The sequence below is a fragment of the Apteryx rowi genome, unplaced genomic scaffold (genome assembly GCF_003343035.1).
Source record: "Apteryx rowi isolate R43461 unplaced genomic scaffold, aptRow1 scaffold_813, whole genome shotgun sequence".
NCBI lineage: Eukaryota > Metazoa > Chordata > Aves > Apterygiformes > Apterygidae > Apteryx > Apteryx rowi.
The window spans coordinates 11,392-35,089 of record NW_020451109.1 but is presented as its reverse complement, the minus strand read 5'-3'; the positions used below and the strand labels follow the sequence as shown (position 1 = coordinate 35,089).

The following is a 23,698-nucleotide window of genomic DNA, read 5'->3' as shown; positions in this document are numbered from 1 at the left end:
TGCCCAGTTTAAGATCCACTTAGCCCTGATTTTTAGAAAGTGTCTGTACAGCATATTTTGTACAAACAGCAAACATTAAAAAAAGTATTAAATGCAAAACCCAAATAAAGTAAAATTTATGGGAGCTCCCAACCTAGTCTCACACACTTCAGTGTTCAAGTCCCATGCTCAAACCCCTTTTAGAAAGCTCTCCCTAACATTCCTGCTTCTCCCAGTGACAGTCTGTCACGATCACTTGGCCAAGGCTTTTCATACAGTTTCAGAGATAATTTCCAGGGACAGACACAAGGGGGAGCTGCTAGCTTGGACAAAAAATAAACCATTTCCTCTGGCCAATATATTCTGGGTCACACTAGCCTCCTTCATACTAGTTTTTCTCGAATTCTGTCATCCAAAGAGGAACTCATTCTCAAAAAAGCAACCCAAAAACTCCACATCTTCATTTAATAGCTCTCTTTGAATATGACAGTATTTTAAATTCTTACAAAAGAGTTGCAACACTATTGCAAAAGAAATAATGAAAACTTTATGCACAAAAAAGCAACCCATGTGTTTTGGCTCCAAAAAAACAGGTTTCACCCTTGAAGTCCAATCCTAAACCTAACAGTAGCCACAGTCCTCACCCTCAAGATAAGGTCTGACAAAAGGAATCTCTTCATTTCAAGGCTTACAATTTTAATACAGTTTATTAGGTAAATACGACATATCATCACATTAACAAGACCCCTAGCAGCCAAGAGAATTACTTACCGCAAAGACCCCGCGTACAACCCAGCCATGGTGTTGCCGTAACGTCTTCCCATAAGCATTGTCTTAAAGGAAGGGGAGGAAAAAAAAGAAAAAAAGAAAAAAAAAAGAAAAAGGGATACACGTATGGCAGTTTTAAGTTTGCATCACAATGAAAAGTCAGAGCTTAGAAACTACTAGTTAAGGATATTTTCTTGTTGTTGGACACAAATAATGGCTCTTTCTGAGCATCATTCATATGACTGAAAGGAAGGAGAAAAGGAGATGACAGAATTGGGATTTCTGGGTTGGGGGGGCGGGTCTCAGCTCTGCTGTCAAATCTCAAACAAGTCATCCATGGCAAATAAGCTGTTTGAACAGACAGGAGGGAAATGTAACTAGTATTTGACTAGCTTTGCCTCATGGCTGATTTTTCTTCCACTCTCTAGTTCTCAGTACAAGTCTGGAAAAATATTACAGAGGGTGAAACTGTCCTGCAAGCTGACAGTTAGCCAGTCTCAATCCAGACAGTTAGCTCAGACATTAAACAAGGTCTCTTTACACATGAGGGTAAAGTTTTAGCCCCTTAGAACAGAAAGTATTGGACCCTTATTAAAACAATCCTCAATATGTCTCTTGTGAGTGCTCCTGAACATAGCCCTTGTTACATTCTCAAACAGTCCCAATAAGCTTGCCACCTATATAGCATTTTCTTCATGCCAAAAGCATGACAGTTAGATGAATTTTCATCCAGCATTAAATCAAGATTGACCAGTTACCTAGTAATCTGCCTGAAGACCATGATTTTCAAAAAAGTTGCATTCTGGGGGCTAGCTGCATCAATAACTACAGGAGAAAAGAAAACCCAGGTTCTAAATAAGGAGGAAAATAGCTGAGTATGTAAATTCAGAGACACATGAAGAATAAAGCTACTGGAACTTACTCAGAGCTGTTTGGATATTTTTTTCTCCATTCTTCACTTCTGTTAAAAATCCTTTCAAGAACTTTAAGCCTCTGTCAGGACGAGCCCACAAAGTAAAAAAGAAACCATGTTTATAACCAAATAAACCCCTCAGTTTGCAATGCAGTTTTGGGCGCCTCAATTTCAGTATGTTAGAGGGACATTCTGGAGCCAACCAACCCAGCTTAACTCCCACTGCTTATAAGACTCAGAATTAAATAGACGTTCTTCATCTGTATAAAGAAATGCAGCCACCTCCTTCAGCCTCTCTCCTAGCCTAAGGAAAAAGGCTTTGCTAGGAGAGTTGTGCTGCAACCTGAAACCTTCTGCCTGATGCACCAGTCCAGCAGGAACAGTCACTTAGTGTGACCTGTTCTTCACTTTCATGGGCAACGGGGAAAGAAAGGTTGTCTGTGATTGCTTGTTCAGGCCTTTTGGCAAAGTGGCAGTGATAGAACTACAGACTACATCAAACTTGTCCCTAGTCAGTTTGGACTGATGGAACCTGTGAAAGTAACTAGTTTGCTCTATAAACACAAGTCTGCCTTGGTGAAAGAGCCTTCATCACATCTTAACTATTTATAGCCTAAATAGATAGGAGGTTGTTACCTTTTCAGCCACAAGAGAGCCTCCGTAGCAGAGTTTCTAACTTGTGCTACGCCCGCATTCACTTCGTGGAGCACTATTTTCTGAAGGGTATCAAACTCTTCTTTGTTGGTTATAAATTTCTGGTTTATTTTCTGGAAAAAAATTAAGAGGAAAGGCTTTATACTTTTAAGATCAGACAGTGCCCTGTACCATACAAACCAGCTATTTACCAGGATTCTTCCTTGCTAGCCTGGACTGGGCATGCAGTGTGAGTGAGAGAGCACAGAGCCACCAAACAAACCCCAAGACTTAGCTCCTACAATGTGCCTGCCACATTACTACCATGTAACGCAATCATAAGAAAGTGGCTCAGTCCACAGTTTGCACAGAACCTGCCATTTATGTCTGACAATGTGCTTTAGGTAGTTCATGCGTCATCCTACGTACAGGCGGAAAGGTGTTAACTCAGCCTACACAGAGCATAGACCCATCATCCCAGAGCTCCAAATATGAACAAGATCACCTTCTGACAACAGCTAAACCGCAAACTCTCAATTATAGTTCGCAGGCATCAGCATGTTTATGTTTCTTAATTTATTCCAAAGTTTGTTATATACAACTCCTAATCGCACAAGTAGCGCTTCAAGCCTTTGCAGACTTAGAGCTGGAAAAAGTTTCAGAATGAGAACCTCAGCTACAGGATTCGCTCCAATTTACAGCTCCTGAGGAGCTGGTTCTTAGTGAACTTATTTGCTCTGACTTGGTTGAGGAAGGGCACTTTCCTCTTGTTGTTCTCCAGTCCAAAGTCAATACTGATACCATCGCATCATGACTTACAATCCTCTCAGATCAGAATCAAAGTCATATTCATTAGCTGTAACAGACTTCCTACTTGGCAGTCAATCAAATTTGATTTTAAAAGTTTCATTGTGAAAAATGGTTGGATTTATTAAACGCAGCACGTGCTCTAAGAGCAGAATTAGGGACATCTCAGCATTTGGATCTGACAGAGAGCAACATTAACAGATATTAAAAAGGCCTTCTGGTATTGACTCCTGAAACAATAATTCTTGAGTTCTGGTATCTAAGCTAGATATTCCAACAAGATGATGATCATCTGTTCAGACTCATGCTGGCTAAATGGAGTCCTGTTTGTTTAAAGTCAGTGTTAGAAATTAGCTATTACCTTGATGTTACCTACAAAATCCATTTTAACGGGAGCAAAAACAGTTGGTCCCAGCTTGTCTGGAAAGAAAGAAAGGCTACATTTTAAAATCACACCTTTTCCCACTTCTTGTGTCTTAGTAAGAACTCATTTCATTTACTCTAACCAATCTTTCTGAATAGTAGGAGAATATTAAAGGACAACATAAACTTAAGTCTTCCTTCAGTTATAGAACCAAAACCCTCCATCTGGTACAAGAGTTAAAATATACTAATTTGGGGAGTCTTTAAAGGGACCCGTGACATCCACTGTCAGATTCAGAGGCCAAGCAGACAGAGGATTGCACTAGCTGGAGACGAAAGTCTTTGGAAAAAAGCAACAATAGACAGTATAGCTGATGCTACTGTCAGCTGTACTATACATAAGGCATTCTACACTGTTCTCTTGAGGGAAGGAAATTACTGTTCCAGATACGCTCACAGATTTCCAGACAGCTTATACAGGGGTCCCAGCTAAACAAGACTATAGAATGCAGGAATAAGAAACATCTTCTGGTACCAGTCATATTGATTCTGCTGATAGAAACTGCTTTTACACTATACCACTTCAGCGAAGAAATGAATTCTCCAAACTAACCGTTCCACCATTTCTCCTAGCTGGTGGCAGTCAAAAGGAATCAGATTCATGCACACCATAAAAAGAAGGAGCTGCTTACCCAGAACAGGCACAATTGCATAACATGACTCCAGAAACTCCTCTGTTGGTATGCCCTCTTCCTCACGGAGTTCAATATCACTGAACCTGGGATCCAGGACAAACAGAAAAGATATTTTTACTGCAAGAACTCCTTTTATTCAGCTTCTAAAGATAAAAGTGCATTTCACATCCATTTCATTTGAACAGAGGTAAAGTTTACAGACATGGAGCCACCAACACAGCTTTTATTTCAGTACATTAAACAACTACAGAAAGTAAACATTTATTTATTTGGTGGTGTGGAAGCAAGGATTGGCATCACAAACCATGAAAAACAACTCCCAATATAGAGATATTTTAGAATAGCTCAAACACAAACTCACTAACAGTCATGCTTTCAGAACTTCACATTGTCTGCAATTACACTTGTAGAGAAACAATTGCTTCAATCCCAAAATGGGAGGTGTGTAGGGAAGTCATTCAAAGTTGTGTTTAGATGATTGACACTGCTCTCAAACCACTCTGCACAATTAATTTTCCAAAGTGTATCTTCTTCCATTACTGTGCTGTAACGAGTCCTGTTAAATAATCCCAGCAGATATAGCTTTGCAGGCAGAACAGATTTAACTCTGAATCAATTAAACAGCTTAACATGAAGTCTGAATATCCTTGTAATTTAAATCTGCAACATGTACTACCTATTGCTCATGACACTGAAGAAGGTAGGAAAATCTTTTTCATTTCTGTCTTCCTCACACGATAAAGTCGATCCACATACAGAATCCGTTTCTGACTGCAGCAACTTGTGGGTACCAAAGCCTTCTACAGCTTGCAGCTTGCTCTCCCCATCTTCTTTAATACCTTACATTTACAGGAAACAGAAAAAAAACAAAAAAAGCACAACCATATACTCATATTGTTATTACTGTTTTGTGCATCTATATGAAGGCAGGCATACTTGGAACATGCAAGTTCAAAAGCTTTTCCTGCCAGCACCATGACACTCACCACACTTCCTCTGATGTTAGAGAGAGAGGAGGAAACTTGTTTAAATATTGTCTCAGCAGCTTTTTTTTTTTTTTTTTCCTCTCTCTCCATCAGACAAATCAACTACCAGCCTCCAATGCGGGTGGAGGCTGCACATCCTCAGCAAGGACGGCCTTATGAGAGAAGAGCTTCAAAGGGGAAGTGGTTAGGTACAGACAGGGAAGCAGACTCATCTCCCTGAAAAAAGGACTAGTTGTTGCATGGTTAAAACTTCCCCAGTGTTGAGTTCTGGAATAATGGCCAGGCAAAGGAAGGCACTGAAAACTATATAGTCCATTCAATAGAAGGAAGAATAGAAATCGTGTTACTTGTAAAGACTTGATTTTAATTTTAGCAGCCCTTAACAATGTAATCATGTTGGATGGAATTTTATACCAAATTAATTCAATAGAATTTTACTGAAGCCACACACAAATCCAAGTTTAATGTTTTGCTGAAGTAATGGGAAGAAATAAGGTACTTTCTAATGTGCTCTTAATTGTGGGGAAAAGGGTTAGTTTTCCATAGAGATTTGCCAGAGCAATTATGAGCAACTACAAGGTCAAGTCCTCTCAGACAGCAACACAAAACTTCCCTGCTCCCTTTCTGACAATGCAGCTGTATGTGCTAGCAGAGGTGTTAATGGAAAGCCTCTGGGAATGAAGTGTCTGTCCACAGGGCAAGAATAGCCCAAGCTCTGCCAAACTGCATTGCCACTTACGTCAATCAGCATCCAGAAGAGTCTCCTCTTGTTCAAGAGTGAGCTTTAATCTCCCTCTCCATTCAGAACTGTGTTAGCTATCAACAAGGGCAGGAGCTATGCTAAGACGACTTGACAAGGGGCAGATATTAGACTAAATTGCATTAGTCTTGTACTAACATTCCCTCTCCTGGGAGGAAAGGTATCAGCACTCACAGGCTTCCTCCAATTATTCTTAAAGAGTAACAGTCCTGAGTAAAATAGAGTACATACATTCACCTGCCAAATCCTCTTCTATGTGGTCTTCAACCAGAACATCACTGCTCCCCTCATTTGTTTCCAGGTTTAAATGCACCAGGCTTTTAATAAGGGTTTGCTCTTGCTGGTTAAATTCTGCTTTTACAGAGCCATTTTCAAAGGGGTTCAATTCCATCTGCCTGAAGGAAGGCAAGGAATAACGATTAGTGTACAAAAGCATTGCTTGGTAAGATTATCCTGTGAAAACACACAAACAACAATGAGAAAAATAGTTACCAGAATTCTAGGCTCTCACAGGCAGCTGAGCAAACTAACTTATCTAAAATAATAAAAGGAACCCATAGGTTTAACAAATAGGATATATCAATGATTCAACCCCCGTTCATGGATTATTGAATATAGTCACAATGATTTAAAAAAAGACAGAGTCAAAAAATACAACCAATTACAAAAAAGGAAGTTAAAGCGGGTGCTGTAGCTAAAACAAGAGCCCCTCAGGAGTGCTTTTATATATACACACCCTTGCCATCTCTCCTCCACAAATCACAGCTTGCTCTCTAGCAATTATTTTATGGGCATATGGAGTGGAACCAAAGATACAGGAGAGAGCACTGAAGTGGGAGAGAGATGACTGGTGAGTGACCAGGAGGTCACCAAAGCAATGGTGGGGGAGGAGGAAAATAAAAGGGAAATGGTGGAGAAAGGAAAAACATGAGGCAGGGGTGAGCCAGCTCCCTTTTGCTGTGTCTTCTTCCAAGTCTGCAGCTCAGAGCAATACAATTTTGCCTGTAGCCAGTATTGGTAATATCAGAGAAAAATATGGAAGGAACAGACACTACCAAAAGCAAATTAAAGAGATTGACAATAAAGATTTTTATTATACCTTTCTGTTGTGGTGTGACTGGACAAGACTGAGTGTTTTATCTGTAAGGTAAGGAGAAAAAAAATATTCTTTAAACCAAGAGCAGTCTATCAGGTTTCTTAAACTTCACATTTTGTAAAATCCAAACTAGAGTCAGTGAAAGAGCTAAGCATATGCTCACTACTTGTCTGAACTGCAGCCTGTACACAGATAAATAAAAAAAGTGCTGCATGGTTACAGCATTAAAGTATTGTTACAAGATACTTCTTTCAGAAGCTAGCTAGCAAGCAAGCGCCAAGAGAGACTCCATACAGCATGTGAACAAAACTAAGGCAATGATGGTGGGAAGCACCAAATACACAACAACTTTTATTTCAGAGGGGGAAAATGAGTAAATAAGACGACTTTGCCAAGAAATACGAGGCCAGATTCCAGGTAAGGTGAAGTAAACTCACTTCCTAGATACAGTGAAGCATCTACCTTCCTGCATACACCTTAATCTGCTAGAGTTGCATCTGCAGCTGTGGTTCCAGGTCCCAAGGAAGTGCCCTTGCCACTGAAAAGATAAGCTCACCAGCTCCTGTTGGCATATTATCATAGATATGATACAGCAATAACTTAAGAAGATAACTGCTATGAGCTCCCACAATGGATCAGCTTGCCATACAGCCAGGCTATTTTGAAACACTGATGTCTGCGGCTGGATCAGGCCCTAAAAGTTACTGTCTAATAACTTTTATGTAGAATTAGAAGTCAGAGATTAGTCACTGCTTATCAAAAAGCCAAAAAACAAAAACAAGAAAAGCCCTACATCACTTGCAAGCCAGAGCATGCCTAGTGGAAGACTACTAGCTACTGCATGGGTAAAAACTTCATTCTCTACTTCCACAAATGCTACTCTACAAGAAGGCTTCTTACATTCCATGCCAAGACTTAGAGAAGAGGATACAGGCCTTGTTTGATCTGAAAACTGCCAAAGGTGGGGATCCAGGCGGAGTCCGATGTAATAACTCAGAAGTAAAGGCAGTATTTGCAATCTGCATACATTCTTCAAGAGTCTTCAGGAAGGTGTCACAGGTTGATTTCAACAGAGCTCCCATATCAATCCCGCTCTGTGGGAAGAAACCAATTAGAATACATTGACTCATCACAAAAGATCAGCCTGGAGCATCCATCAAAGCCCACTATTGCTGCAGTCATGATTCCTGTTTCACTTGAATTAAAATGCAAAGTGTCAGAGAACTGGCATCACGTACTACTGGGACTATGCCCCCTCACAGCATTACTGCTCTTGCTAGCCTCTCACTACAACAAGCTCAGTCTGCTTGCATTTTAACAGCAATGTCTGCTCACGTCACTTATCTCTGGCGTTAAAAGTATGTTAAATACAAGTCTTGGTGTATTCAACAGTGGCATTCCAGAAGACACTGCTGAGAAGAGAAATGAAGAGTAAGCAAGTGAAATGAACACACAGTGATCCGAAGATACAGTAATTTCAAAAAATCTCGTAAGCAAAAAATTACTGCAACTGAACAAGCAGAATAAAGTGTCACTTGTCACAAAACTCTTCATCTCTGCAAAGTGCAGTTATTGATGCCGAAATGCTTTTAGCAATAAACCCTCATAGTTAAATAGCTGCAGGATAAGAGAAAGTGAGTTTTCCCCCATATCAGTGAAGTAGGAGCTCAATAAACAACACATTACAGATTTGTTGCTGATATCTATAAGCTGCAAGTTCTAACAAAGCCTTTTAGTCATTTATACACGACATTGTGGACACTACCACAGTCTACACTACCACACTAATGCACTGTAAAGAGTTTGTAAGGTACTTTTAGGGAGATGGTTTGGACACACAGACGAGTAACCTTCAGGTGTTCTGCCTACCTGTTCTGCACTTGAGGACAGGTGTCTCTTCCTGAAGACATCCTGGACCTCCCACACCTTCTTTCCCACAGGCTTCTCTAGGAAGCTACAGGCCTCCCTCTTCACACACTTACTCCCAAATCAAGGCGCAGATCATTAACACTAGGAGACCCTTCTTAAATGAGGCTTCTTTGCTCAGAAAAATTTGTAAAACAAATTTGTTTTCTCTTAAGGTTTGAAACTGTAACTGTTATTGCAGATGCTAACAAAGCAGTTCTTCCTCTCAATTTTGCTTCTTTGAGGTCTGTATTATCTCTTGACCTTTTAAGGATTTTAGTTGAGAACAAGATTTTTTTTTTTTTCCCAGAAACAGGATTTTAATGATTCTGAACAGTGATCTAATTAGGGGCAGGCAAACATTCACTTCTTGCAAGTTATCTTTTTACAAAAAAATTTTTGCCTTTTTGATCCACTATATACACCTGATCTACACTAAAATAGAAGACATCAATAGGTTACTATCTAGATCTCCAAGACCCTAGGGTCATATCACTGCTTACTACCCAACACAGAAAAAGTTATTTGCTACCTTTCTTTATAACAATACAGTATTATTTCATTTAAGAAGAACTGTTGTGTAGGTATGCTATTTCCCACACAACCTCAACTGAAAGACAGCACAATACTAAGTAGCTATGAATGAGTATTGCATTGGCTAATCAGGAGTTCAGAATACTCAAGACTTCGCAGAACTGGTCTACATGAAAAATGGAGCTGTACCTCTGGTTCTGATACACCAGAAATGCTGGCTTCCTTCGTTTTATGCACTTGCTGAACAAGGAGGTTACAGTACAGTCTAAGCTCAGACATTTTAGTTTTCAAGGCTTCCGTATTTTCAGTGAACTCTAAAAATGAAACAAAAGAAGAGTTAAATTTATTCTACCCATCCTGCAGTATATGATTTTCGAGAGCTGCTGAAACAGTATTATCCAGTCTAATTCAATCAGTACTTCTCCATTTCAAAACATTTTCTATCAGCTCAAAAGATACAGACTTCATCTAGGTTGGCCATTAATTCCACTTGTGACAGGTGAAAACATGCTTAATTTTTTTGCTATCACAGACAGAACAGCGTGTTCCAGCTGGGCTTTTCCAAAAGTTAAAACGTAATATAGAAACTTAGAGCAAAGAAAAGTACAGTGCATTTGACCTCAACAAGCCTTTTTAATAGAACTAAATCGCTACACATCATATTTTTTGTTTTCACTAAATCTAAGGTGCCAACAATTACACTATGAATTAGAGGACTGAGGTTCTTGGTTGAAAATACAGGAGGGAGAAGACAGGTTCTTTCTGACAAAAATTATTTAATATATATAATAGAATTACAGAATAGTTGAGGTTGGAAGGGACCTCTGGAGATCCTCTCATCCAACCTCCCTGTTCACAGCAGGGTCAGCTAGAAGAGGTCACCCCAGGATTGTGTGTAGTTGGGTTTTGAGTATTGCCAAGGATGGAGACTCCACAACCTCCCTGGGCAATGTGTTCCAGTGTCCAACCACCCTCACAATAAAAAAAATTTCTCTCTCATGTTTAAACAGAATTTCTTATATTTCAGTTTGTGCCCATTGCCTCTTGTCCATTCACAGGATACCACTGAGAAGAGTACGACTCCATCTTCTTTATACCCTCCTATCAGATATTTGGACACATTGATGATAACCCCCAGAGCCTTCTCTTCTCCAGGCTAAACAGCCCAAGTTCTCTCAGGCTCTCTCCATATATTAGATGTGCCAGTCCCTTAATCAACTTAGTGGCCCTTTACTGGCCTTGTTCCAGTATGTCCACATATTTCTTGTGCTGGGGGGCCCAGAACTGGACACAGTACTCCAGACACCTCATGACTAATAGTCAATCTGAGATTTTTCAGAAGTAATTTTTAGACATTAGAGCCCCAGAATTATTAATGCCATGAAATAAATGTATATTTTAACAAGACTAACATAATTCAGTTCTGTAAACACATCAGTAGTTTTTCACCCTGTACTAGCACAGGTCAACTCAAAGATATAATTTTGTTCTGTGTCTTTGTGATTTCATGTAGGCATTGTGCATCAGACCCACATTTTATTTAGGTCCCTACACTAGCATCTCCTGCTGGGAGTCAGTTTGAACTGGCATTTGCACAGCCTAGTGAAGATGCATGCTACAGCTAGCAGAAAAGAAGCTATTCCTCACCTCAGGGAAAGGTAAGAGGAAGACTTTCCCCCAAGCATTTGCTAGGATCACCAATTTATTAACAATCATTTTCTCTTTATCATCTTCTATGTAGCCATTGCGTTGAGGTTGTACCTGGCTAAGGCATAAGTTCTCACAGTGTGACTCATTAATAACATCAAGTTTGTAAGCAAGAGGACTTTTCTTTGTGAAAGTGGAGACTGTTGGTAAAAGCCAAGAGATAAATTAATATTTATAGCTTGACCATGATCAGATTTCACTTTCTGAAGACTAGTATTTAAGACCAATTGCAAACCTTTACTTTAGTTGCCAAGGAGTCTTTGAAGGGCACAGACAGCCCAGTTAGAACACGGAAGGAAAACTGAGAAACTGGAAAGCTAAAGAGGAACAAGGCACTGGTATGAGGCGGTAGGTCAGCAGACAGGCAGAGGGGTGGAGGGGACTTACCCCCCCAACACAAACAGAAACAGTCTGCATCCCAGGAACCCATAACCTGGAGCTAGTCATTCCTTGTACTCAGGGAGGCTATCAGCCCACAGTTTTCAAATGATTTATACATAGCATATTTTAAGGAAAAGCCAAAGTTTTCAAATCCCTGCACTGAGAGTTAATATTAGCTAGAGTCCTCATGTGACTTGGCTTTTAGTGTCATTGAAGACCTGTAGCACAGGTTGGACACAGAGTTCAAGTACAGATTTTGTCATCTTTGTATGCACATCCTAGAGTAAGGATGTGAAAACAAAAGTAAGCAGCATGTGAGCAGCAAAAGCAAGTTCTTGCCTTTTTCCTTCTGCGTCCTGCTGTCCGTCAGACAGGCTTTGGCAGTTCCTAGTGCAACCAGCCACTTTTGCCTCTCAACTGCATTTCTTGCCTTCAGATAGAAGTACTGTTCCCCTGGGATGATCAGGTCCATTCGCGTGTTATCTGCAGGATGAACTGGAGGCAACACAGATTTCAGGCCAGACCTCTCCTAGTAAGCATGGCACACATTTCCTTTCCCTCAGTCCGTCCCAGTCCAAGTGAATATCCCAACAAATATGTACATGGCAAGTCAAATAATAACGGAAGAGCAGGAATCTATAGCTCCAAACTTCCCCACTGCCATTCTGCAACCCTTCAACTGAGTTAGAGAATAGACAGGACACACATGCATAACAGGTGTGGGACAAAAAGCTATGAAAGGCAATTTTGTGGATAGTACATCATCATCATCTGTGAGTCTTTACAGAAAGGGCATTCTTTTAGCAAACTTCTCTTTGTTTCCCTGCCCAAAACTGAACCTCAAAGTCATGGCAAGTAAACCATCAGGAGTAAGCAGGTCCAGTACTGAAGCTCATAACTCACACTTCCAGCTTTAACATTGTGCCTAGGAAGTCATTTGAAGCTGTGTGCCCTTTCACCATGGATGAAGAAAAAAAAATCATGACACACTTCCATGTAGAATATCCATTATATTAGAGACTTGCAGTTCTTGTAACATTTTCAAAATACTATAGAATAAAAACTTGCATATAGATCAAGTTACTGAGTTACTACAAATACATTAGAAAGAAATTAAGACACCAGATAGCTCTTGTGACCTGAAGTCTCACCTCAAATACAACATGTACTTATTGGACAGAATTTGCTCAGGGAGTGCTACTACATCTTAGTTACCTTGAATTTCACACACAGCCATTTGGATGCTTCCCTTACAACCCTTCCAGGCATCTTCCTGAGAATCATAATAGGACAAGATACCACCACAGAGAAGAAACCATCGAGGCTGCCAACCTGAAAAACAAAGTAGTATTTCTCAGTTACTTCTCTCCCAGAAATTCCAACATTTCTATAATTCAAGAGTCACCACAAATAAGATCCCCAAAGATTCAAGGGCAACTCACTCAGAAAAGTAATCTGTTTGAATAGGTAATATTCTGTGGACAGTCCTGGAAGTTGTATACCACAACCCCTGCTTACCGGTAATTACACATCTTATGTAGGTAGTTGGACTCACAGGCTCTCAGCTAAACCTTGGCGGCGGTATGTTCCTGAGATGCCATATGTCATGTTCAGTAGTTTTGCTAGCAAAACTGGCTCTTTTTTCCAAAAACACCTTTTCAGTCCACTACCCCTCAATTCCTCCATCACTCCCCAATCACCTCTTCACTCTTTCCAAAAGTCACCACAGCTGTCTCATCTTACATGTCTTCCTCCCCCACCAAAAGGCTGGTCAAACTATCTTGAGAAACAAAGGTCAAGCAACTCCTTTCTAAATCAAGGGAAAAAGGGAACAGAAAGTGATGTGTTTATTTCTGAACACCATCTTTTAACTAAACACTTCTAAATAACTCTTGAAACTCCCATGCTGCCCAGAGAGAGGGAGAGAGAGAAATTCTTTAATAACTTGTACTTCTGGATCCATCCCCAGAGAATAATCAAAACATTAGGTTAGACAAAAAAAGAAAGAAAAAAACCCCAACACACAACAAAAGACCCACAACATTGCCCTGGCCTCTGTCACAATAGTGCTGGGTACCACTTTTGCCCACCCTGCTGCCCAACTTCAGAACCAAATCACATCTCTTGTTCTCTTCTTTTAGAAGCACTTCTCCAACACGAAAACATATAAACAAACAAGACATGACAGCTGGCATTTACATCTAATAAAATAAAAGCTCTTTAACATAAGAAGAAATAAGACAGCAGTGTTCACTGGAGGAAATCAGCTTTTGTTACTGAGCTGCAACAAGTTTCCCTGGTCAGACCCAGCAGAGTTGAGATACTCAAGTTCCAGTGCTGTGCTGGAAAATTCACTCTTGGGAACAAACAAACAAGAAACAAAAAAAACAAAAGCAAAAACCCAAAAGAACTGGTGGTTTAAGTGACACCAAGCACAACTCAATTCGAGTTTATAAAACTCGAAAGCCACATGCAAATAGCAGCAGTAGGGTTCATTTTTCTTTGCAAGCGATACTACAGCACCAGGGCCAACCTGCTCCAAATGATTACTGAACCTTGGGGGTGGCTGGAAAACAAATAGAAATCCTTTTTCATACATTTCTAGAGTACACCAATATTTTCTCGAAGAATATAAAAAAAACATTATAAATGTCAAAGTATTCTCAAAAAAAGGAAAAAATGAGAACAAAATTAAAAAAAAGAAAAGCTTGGTTTTTGCTTTGTTTTCCCGCCAAAATAAAGAAACTATCCTAAAAGTCCTTAGCAATATGAGGAACTTGCAAAAAAAAAAAAAAAAAGGGGGGGGGGAAGGTGCTTGTTCCTCAGAGAGGAGCTGTTAGTTACTTCAGCCAGCCAATGGCACAGAACCAACCCTTAACCAATGCACAGCCCCACAGTCAATACCCACCTCTAACTCAGCCTGGAGATCCTGCTGCTGCACCCCACCAGTTTCAGCAATGGCCCTGTGGCTCACAGCAGCAGCTGACCCTCTACCAAATTACGCCCCGTCAATCAAGGCTGTGCAACTGATCAGCCAGCACACAAAGAACTCTGCCTCCAACACGCTGGAGACTAGATAAAAATATGCTGTGAGTCAATAGAGTTTGTTGAGGGCTTTTTAGTTTCTTTTTTTGTTTTGGGGTAGGGGTTTTTTGAGGGGAAACCGCAGCAATTATCTCTGTCTTGCTTTGCAGAACTCTTCCTTATTAGATGAGTACTAAAAAGACAATGATATGCAATTGTTAACTAGGACACCATATATTTTCAGAACAGAATTTGTTACCCTAATAAAACTACATTTTTTTCTTAAAGGAAACCCATAAGAACAGCAGCAAGGTTCTGTCAGAAGATGCACTAACCACCTGGTCTTCAATGACACTGACACAGCAGCCACGGGAAGGTTATCCTAAACAACTAGCTAAAAATAATGTGTGGCTGACAAATCATGGATACTGCAACAGGGAGGCAATCTTCAATTACAGGAGCTTCACATCTGCAGACAAGCAAAGAGCAGACAAAAAAAATTCAATGCAACAAAAAGTCACTCTATGAACACAAGTCTCAGGCTTAGTTTTATTCTCTCCCCATTAACTCTCCTAGGAAAACTGCAAAGTGTGGGCCTAAGCATCCAGACTTTACCTGATAGAAAGTTAAAGCTGAATCCTTCGAGGCCTTAATGATAACAGCAAAGACACATTTCTGAAAATTTACTACGCTTATTTACACTGCTGGTGCACAGGGCAGGACAAAACATAGCTCAGACTTCCACAGCTTGTCTCAGCCTCAGAGCCTCACAGAGTAAAAATTGACCTTGCTGACAGGAAAAGCTGATAAAATGCAAGACAAACGAAAAGCAAATAGTAGCTTAAGGGCCCAATCATAAGAGACTGAATGAAGAGATTCCAGACAAGCCAGCAGACACTGGTTAAGGTCCTAATAGATATTGCACCCTTGTGTGAAACTTAAAATGAGTACCTTTAGTAACTGGAAGATCTGATATTGTCCATCACAGAAAGACATATCTAAGGAGTCAGTGCCTGCTTAGGATTCAGCATTTCTTTAGAAAGATCTGCCTACTTCCATTGTTACACTTCAGGAAGTCTGGATGCAGTTATCTCTGAGCAAACTTGACATTTCTTAATAACACAGTTGAAATTTGGACATAATTCAAACTTTAGTGTTGCACAACTCAGGCTCCAGAAAGCATCGGTTCCAAAGTGCCAAGCCTGAAGGAAAAAAAAAACAAACAAAAAAACAACAACATTTGAAGGCATGTAGATCATATCAGACATCCACAAAGTCAACCCATTTGGGAGAATTACATACTCAAGTAGTCAAACTGATGACCTGGAAAACAAGCTGCAATTAAGAGATGCCAGTTTCAGCTGCATTTCCAAAGGGCACAAAGGCAAGACACCCAGGTTTTTATTATTGGTTGTCTCCCATGTAACATTTTGTGCTTCTTAATTTCTTGAGCTTCAACATAAATCTTCAGAAAAGCTGATGTGATAGACAATCCTTGGATTTTTTTGACCTTAATTCAGATATTAAGTGTGGATATGAAAAAACACGGGAACTTCTGTATTATGGCAACATCCTCCTAATAGGAGGAATTAAAGCCTCCATTGCATCCCCATTGCTAACACCACTGGCCAGCCCCAGGATTTTATTGCTGCCCACAGCATGATTGCAGAGCAGGTGGGGGCAGCTCCTCACCTTTCTCCTGAGACTTTGCAAGAAGCCTAGAGTGGCTGCTCTGACAGTCAGACATCTCACAGCAAGCACAAGCAATAACCACCCTTTCACGTCACCCCAGAACAAGTAAAGCTGTGCTACATCTTCAACATACCACCACCTTTACCTCCCAGAATTGAAGGACAGATGAATTACAGCTTCTGCCCAGCACTGCATCCAAGATCGGCAAAGTCAGTTCAAACAAGACCAAAGCAGTGTTGGTACCTTGCAAAAAGCAAGGGAAAAGCCAGCAGACATTCTCCTCCAGTTATCAGGGCTGACTTAAGTCTATGAACACCATGAAGTTTGCATCTTTGTTAAAACCCAGCCTGCTCCTGGTTTTTCAGGTAGCAGCTGTAGCCCAGAACACTGCCTTCCCCTTATATAACTTACTGCTGGAACGTGGCACTTGAACACAAAATGCCTGCAGTTATGAAGAAAGTCAAATTTTCCAATTAGAGGACACATCTCTAATGGCTAAAACACAGGACCAAGAGATCCTATTTTCAGCTTAGAAGGAAGACTGCTGAACTGCCCTGGGTCATGCTGAAAAACTTATTTCTACACTGAGCTCCCTGTGTTTCCCTGTGTATCTATATAACACAGACATTTCATACTGGTCCAAAGGTACACTGTTGGGCTTAATGCATGTCCCTATGGATGTACCTATGGAATTAAGGCTACAGAAATCTCCATGTTGCAAATGGACAAAACAGTAGTTTTCAAAACCTCAGTTTGCTCCCCAGTGTTACACACCCACACACTATCTTAGAATTCAGTTCTTGAAAATCAGTTGTGTGTACCTTTTGTGAGACTGTTTGATTCATTTTGTTGCACATTTAACATTGTCAGTCATCACAGTGTTCCTACTGGAGAACAAGCTGTGTTTAGCATAAGAATATCTTGCAGAGACCAAACTTGAAGCTTTTCTCATATTGTAAAGAGAACTAAAACAGTAAAAGGTTATCTTGACATAAGCAATTTGCACCAAAACTGCTGTCTGTATAAAAATCCACAATCTTTACCCATGAAGAACTGTGCAAATGCAGATAAGAGTGTGTCACAGTTCATGTATCCCCTCAGAGCTATTATCCCCTCACCTAGAGCCCCTTAAATTAACAAAATTAAAAAATCCAGCACTTAATTTTTATCACTACTTAAGCAAATTTATCACTTGTTTAAGAAATGCTAGAGGTTCAAGTGAAACAGGCAACAGCTAGAACTGCTATAACACAGTGACTCTCTCCCAAATGAGTCCTACAAAGCCCACCCCTCCTTTCCAAATCCAGCTGTTCACTCAGTGCTAGCGGTGCTGAAAAATAATTCTGTCTTCACATGACAACTGGGCCTGTTTGCTTATTTGCAAATGAATTTTATTCCAATGGCCAGGTATCAGTCCTCATAAGGGATGGAAAGAACAGCACACACATCTTCAAAGTGGACACAATGGAAGGATGAAGAAGGACAGAGGTGATTTTTTGAGGGCAATGGAGGCAAGAGTTCAATAATTCAGGTCCCTGTTCAAGATGCACTAATTCAGGCCACTGTGTGCCACAAAACATTCAACTCTTGAGAGTTCCTAGGGATCTTCCTCCTTTGTTTACAGTGCTGAGCCCAAGCAAACTAGCAGCTCCCATCTCTGATCTGTGGTGTAGTTACCAGGCTAGACTGAGTCAATGAAACAAATTTACTTAAACACACATGATGGCATCTCTTTACCATTGCTCTGCCACACCTTTTGATGCTGTTCTACTCAACTATTCCCTGCAATCAACTTACTTATTTTGGTACAGGAGTGTAAAGACAGAATGCAGAGGTACCGGTACTGCAGCATAGCTGGTGGGAAACTGCGCAGCTAAGTAGGCTACACGGCTTTGCTCCAGCACCCTCCCCTACACAAGGAGAAAGTAGACATTGTTTCAATTCCTGCAGCCTCATCAAACTTGCTCTGTTACTGAAGTCCAAAAAGGTCAGACAAAAGTAAGATTGCTGCATTAAAAAAAAAAAAAGATAGTGGAGGAGGGAAAAGAGAGAGAGGTGAGAATGAAGGTCAAACCACACAAACATAATTATGCAAAATCCAAAGAGAGTGTACTGACTTGTCATGGAAGCAACCTGGGTGAGAAGCACAGCAAGGCCTGGGTGAGACTCCACAGTCCACCTAAGCCAACATCCAGTCTCAGAGCAGTTATTATCAGTAATACTGGCCAGATCACAGCTCTGGAGGCAACAGAAACCTCAGCTGCCTAGTTACAGCTCCCCAAAAACCAGTCTTCTCTTTTGTATCATCAGAACCTGCACTAGACCCAGAGAGCTAAAAAGAGAAAACAATGACAAACAAGAGCTTTTTAAGAATCAAATATTTACCAAAGTGTAAAGCTTTCAATGACAGCTTCCTTTTCTGGAAACATAAAGGATCTTATTTTCAGAGCTTGAAATCAGCTACAAGTATACAGGTTTCCCATTCTGAAAGGTCAGATTTCTTAAATTCAGCTCCTGAAATAGAGTCACTCTAAGCAGTATCAGCATGTGCATCCAGAATAAATCTATAAAAGCCAATGTTCTTTCTTTAGTCTCCTCCAAGTTTGTTAAGGAATTCTGAATCATTACAGACAAGAGTAGTTTAAAGCTTTATATGCAGCCTGAGATTTACTGCTTCGTGTGGGCTCTTGGCATTTTAAATAAATTGAAAGGAATTCAAGAGCAGAACAATAACATGGCAATGAATGATTCATGAAGGAAGATGGGAAGAACTACCACTGGTATGTGGTATGATGCAGTATAACTAGTGACGGCATGAATGTGAGGGTGTAATGCTTCAAGGAAGATGAATTAAGTTAGGGTTAGAGTTACTCAGTGCAATTAAGAAAGGGAATATTTAAATACCAGGAAAGGCTTAGCTTTCTGACAAGTCAAAGCCATTTCACTGATCATATAGAGCATACTAGGCAGATCAGTGGATGCTGTCGGTATTTTTCCATTTCTAATGACTAAGTCGCCTCTAATCTCCAAGCCAAGACCCGACACATTCCTCCCTTCCGGAGTGCAGCTGGATTCCTGCCTGTGGCCAGTTAGCGCAGGTAAAGTCTTATGCTGAAGATCCAAACTTAACTGAATTTTAGTAGGAGGAGAAAACAAACTGAAAAATTACAAACAAACCCTGAAAGTGCCTAACTATTGGACACAAATGAAGGTGTTCCCCCACTCCATTCTCTTTTTTTCCCCTATGGGTAAGTGATAATATATTCATTCTATAAGCCTGCGAGAAGTCAAACTCTCAGATTATTTTTACAAGGTAATCTCCAAAGACTAGAGATTTTTTTTCTTAACTGGAAAGTAAATTTAACAAAACAGCTCAAGCTCTGTAGGAACGTCATGTGGGAGACAGTTCCCAAACAGCAAAGAGCAGCCTTTGCGTGCAATTCATCTCCACTCTCTCCCTTTCTCTAGTCTGCAGTTAGCATCCCCCAGTTTGAAAACGGTCATATTACAACATTACAGTTAGCAATCAGCTTTGATACTGCCCATGCCAGAACGCTTTGTGCTCAGCGAGGACCACAGGCTGCCACAACTGGCTGCGGAGGAATAGGGAAGATCCAGGGCGGTGTGCTGGTCACCCAGGCTGCTTACTACAGCAAGCAGCACCAAAAGGAGAGCTACAGCACCTTTATCCTTGCTATAAACCTATCCCCAGCCTTCACAACCGCTCACCAAGCAATGCTTATGTTAGACAGAGGGTTTTGGCAAAGGATGAAACCCAGGAACTTTTTAAGATTAAACTACATGCTTTGACTGCAGGCTCAGCTGAGGCTATCTAACTTACATGCCTTCACTATTTAAGATGCCCAACTCTTGGTGGTCTGAGGATTCATTAACTGAAGTTTGCAGAGGCATCATGTATTTACTGAAGTGAAAAAAGTGCTATCACAGTTACTACTTTAGAGTCCATCCTGCTTGCAGAGTTTCTGTTCCCTTATGGTTTTAACCAATTCAGTGGGGAAAGGGTAGACAGGAGCAGTCTCAGAACATGTATTTATTGCAAACGTAAGATCCCAGGCAGGTGCTCACAGGCTAGGCCTCTGAGCATGCATATTGGACCCAAAGCCAGCACACATGACTTGAACTTAAAAAAAAAAAAAAAAAAAACTCACTTGAGAACTCGCTATCTGGTGGCCATTTTATTAGAGCAAAGAAACCTCATCTAACTTCTCTAAATTCAGAGATTTCAAAGGCAGCTTTGGGACACCTGCATGCAGAAACTACAGCATGAGCAGAGGATCAACACCAGGGCAAGGGGACCCACCTACACAGAACAGAGACCTGCTCCATCTCAGTACAAGGGTAAACTCATCCTTTCCTATCTGAAGGAAAGAAATAACACTAATACAATTTATCCTAATCTACGTAAAGCAAGCAAGTATATTTATTTTTAAACAAGGTAACTTGTTTGAGCAGTAAGGCAAGCTAATCTATCTTGCAGTTGTTTGCAATCAAGCTGAGCTTTCTGACCTTTGCCCATGGATAACCCAACTCATTTCCCACACGTGAAGCTTTCTTGCTGCCAATAACTCTGCAAGCTACATAGCAGAACCAGCTCCCTGCCCCAGGGCTGTGGGAAGTACTCTGGTGTGGACTTTGCCTCGTGATGTTGATGAGAGCATGAATTATAAGAAACAAAATCCCCAGAAAAGACTCAAGTACCAACGGACTCCATTGACTCCTCTTAAGGCAGTAAGAGGATCCGTTCTCCTTTTCAGTAGTTTTAAGTCTGTTCTTCTGGTGGCTGCCTTATCTACTCTCCGATTACGTGGAACAAAGGCGTGTTCCTTATTATAAGGAGGAAATGCCCTAAGATACCCGTTGTGCACATTTACATCCTCGTAGTATTACTAACATAGGAGTATACACTGACATACAGAGATGACTCCTATTTTACCTACTTTTTGCATATATCATTTACACCAAATTAATTAACCTTGTGCGAGAGGAAGTGTACTGGTGGCAGAATATGGACAGAAATAGCTGTTTTGGATGATCTGCTGAACCCTTATCCCACCCTCTGGTTTCTGTTTCATCCCACAGTCCCACCTGGTTTCATCCTATAACTCTTTATTACCGATAGCATAAACATCAGATTCTAACACTTCATTTTTTCTGCATTACTGCACAAGTGTACAACCTAATGGCTTTAGGGCAGGAAGTCCTTTACATTCCTCTTCATTATATGCCAAAAGAAAGTGCACGTAGGCATAGTCAGCTTACAGAATTTTACTGTTCTCAAACACACAACAGACAGGGCTCCTACAGCCAAAGAATTTATCCTGTAAAGAACAGAGAAGACGCTGCATGTGCATCTTTTCTGAAGAAAAAAAAAAAATTTTGGTTTTCAGTTGTGGTATGTCTCACACATCCCAGGAAAAGAGATTCCTTCATTCTGCATCAATTTGAACAGAGGTTTGCAAAGCGTCTTCCTTCTTTATGGAGGGTGACTTGGATGAAAGTGCATTTCAAGGAGACTAACGAAAAAAGTTAAATTATGATGGCACCAGCAGTTTTCTGGTTCTTAGCCTGAGTTCTGCCATCAAAACGGAGGACAAGCTCAGCAGATCCCAGCACATCCACACTCAGGCACAAATGCCCCAGTGCCAAATGCCACTCAGTAATCTAAATAAGTACTAGATTTCTCCACCATACACACATTCCCCAGATCTCATAGCACAAAAACAAGTGTAAATGTTCCAAATACGTCCCAGTGCCGAAGCAACGCAAAGCAAAAACAAACACCTAAAACTTTACATCAGCTGGACCATGGACATTATTATTATGGGGAAGGACTAGTAACACTGCTGGAGTTTTGCAATCCAAATGGCAGAGCCAAGCATGGCTGCTCCCACTCCCACAAAGGCCACAAATAAAGCCTCTCCTGCAAGAAATCCACACCTATTTCCTGAGACCTGACAATTTTATATCCTACCCTCAAAAGAGCTATTGTCTAAAGGGGAAAAACTGTAGCAACCTTCTACTGCACCAGTAAATCCAGCCTCGTGCATCACTTCTTCCCTCAACACCCCTCCCCCAGTCACATGAATTCATGACCTGTCTGCACTTCAGCTTAGTTTTTGCTTTTTCTTTATTTAATTTTAATACCCAACACTTTCCCAACTAAAAAGGAAAGTGCAGCTGATCCAATTTCTCTAGAAAAAAATTCAGACAGGAAGGCACCCCTCTTAAACGTACTACAGAGCAAGACTCCCACCAGGTAACGTCAAGGTCATACTTATTTTTCTGACCATCAGGTCCGCAAATTGTTTCAAAACATCACAGAGAGATTTACCCTACGAATACCCCATACACACCGACAATTACAAGAATTACCCCAGACTCCCACACATTCAGCAATCAAACGGCACAGTAACACATGCATCGTGCCAGACCTTTTCAGCCTCAGCAAAGGTTTTGACACCCCCACGTTTAACTCCCACAGAGGAAACGGCGACCATGCACAGCTGCTCTTAGTCTGCTACGAAAGCGAAGCACCTCATGGCACAGGAGCACTTGAAAAATCTCAAGTGCGGGCCTGGAGCTAGTAGGACAGCCCCTGTATTTTTTGTGTTTTCATCCAAATCCCCCACATGCGACTTAATGTTGATACCTCTTGTTCTGAGGTGTCTGGGATTCTCCTAACATTTACACTTCCAGAGACAATTCAATAAAAGGCAACAAAACCTTAAGTTTCATAGGGATGCACAAAAAGAGAAGTTTGCTGGTGAATACGACCTATGTGCATCTAAAAAAAAAAAAAAAAAACCAAAAAAACCCCACAAACAAGCCAAAGAAACCCAACCAACAAACACAGAGAATGTACAAGAAATCCCAAATAAAAGCCACTCCCCACAAAGGGGCTAAGCGTCCTGGAGTTCTCGAGTACTGGATCGTGGTTCCTTGATAGTTTTGTAATGCAGCTGGAGAAAAATAAATAAGTAAATAAATAAAATGAAGAAGCACCGGAGCCAGTCCCCACCTTACCGGGAGGCTTGGTTATGGCATTTCAGTAGTGAAAAGGTACCATTGCTCTATCAGGCCAGCACTGGTCTGGATTCAATAAGTGTGTGTGTGTGTATGTGTATATACACATATATACACACAGACACATGTATATATTTATAAAACATAAATATTACATTTAGAAATATGTATTCATAAGCATATCTGTTTTAACTTTGCAAAATATTACTCTATTTCTTCCGCTATGGGAAACTGCCCCCCCCCCCCCCCCCGGGCAGGCTGAGGACGGGTGGCAACTCACCACTCAGATAGTTGGTCCACTTGTACAGCACCCCCTCCATGGCGGCGGCGGGCCCCCGCCCCCATGCAGCGCGGCCGGGCCCCGGGCAGCGCCGCGCCGCGCCGCCCCGCGGCGGAGTCACGCCGCCGACC

At 41.0% G+C, this 23,698-nt stretch overlaps 1 protein-coding gene across 14 annotated transcripts in view; it reads right to left on the bottom strand.

Annotated features, from left to right (window-relative positions):
- PLEKHA8 (pleckstrin homology domain containing A8) overlaps positions 1-23,671 on the bottom strand; it is a 30,200-nt gene extending 6,529 nt beyond the window's left edge. For 2 of the 14 annotated variants that reach the window (XM_026089443.1, XM_026089455.1), the window contains exons 1-14: positions 23,568-23,671; positions 12,743-12,859; positions 11,867-12,022; positions 9,629-9,753; positions 7,936-8,094; positions 7,004-7,044; positions 6,136-6,299; positions 4,835-4,997; positions 4,156-4,241; positions 3,462-3,520; positions 2,297-2,427; positions 1,670-1,740; positions 1,506-1,572; positions 751-812 (exon numbers count right to left, since the gene is read on the bottom strand). In XM_026089443.1, the coding sequence (XP_025945228.1) occupies positions 751-812; positions 1,506-1,572; positions 1,670-1,740; positions 2,297-2,427; positions 3,462-3,520; positions 4,156-4,241; positions 4,835-4,997; positions 6,136-6,299; positions 7,004-7,044; positions 7,936-8,094; positions 9,629-9,753; positions 11,867-12,022; positions 12,743-12,859; positions 23,568-23,607 (1,441 nt within the window). In that variant the 5' untranslated portion in view covers positions 23,608-23,671. The other 12 variants (XM_026089444.1, XM_026089456.1, XM_026089454.1 and 9 more) reach the window with 10 other exon arrangements.
- Positions 23,672-23,698: the final 27 nt, after the last annotated feature.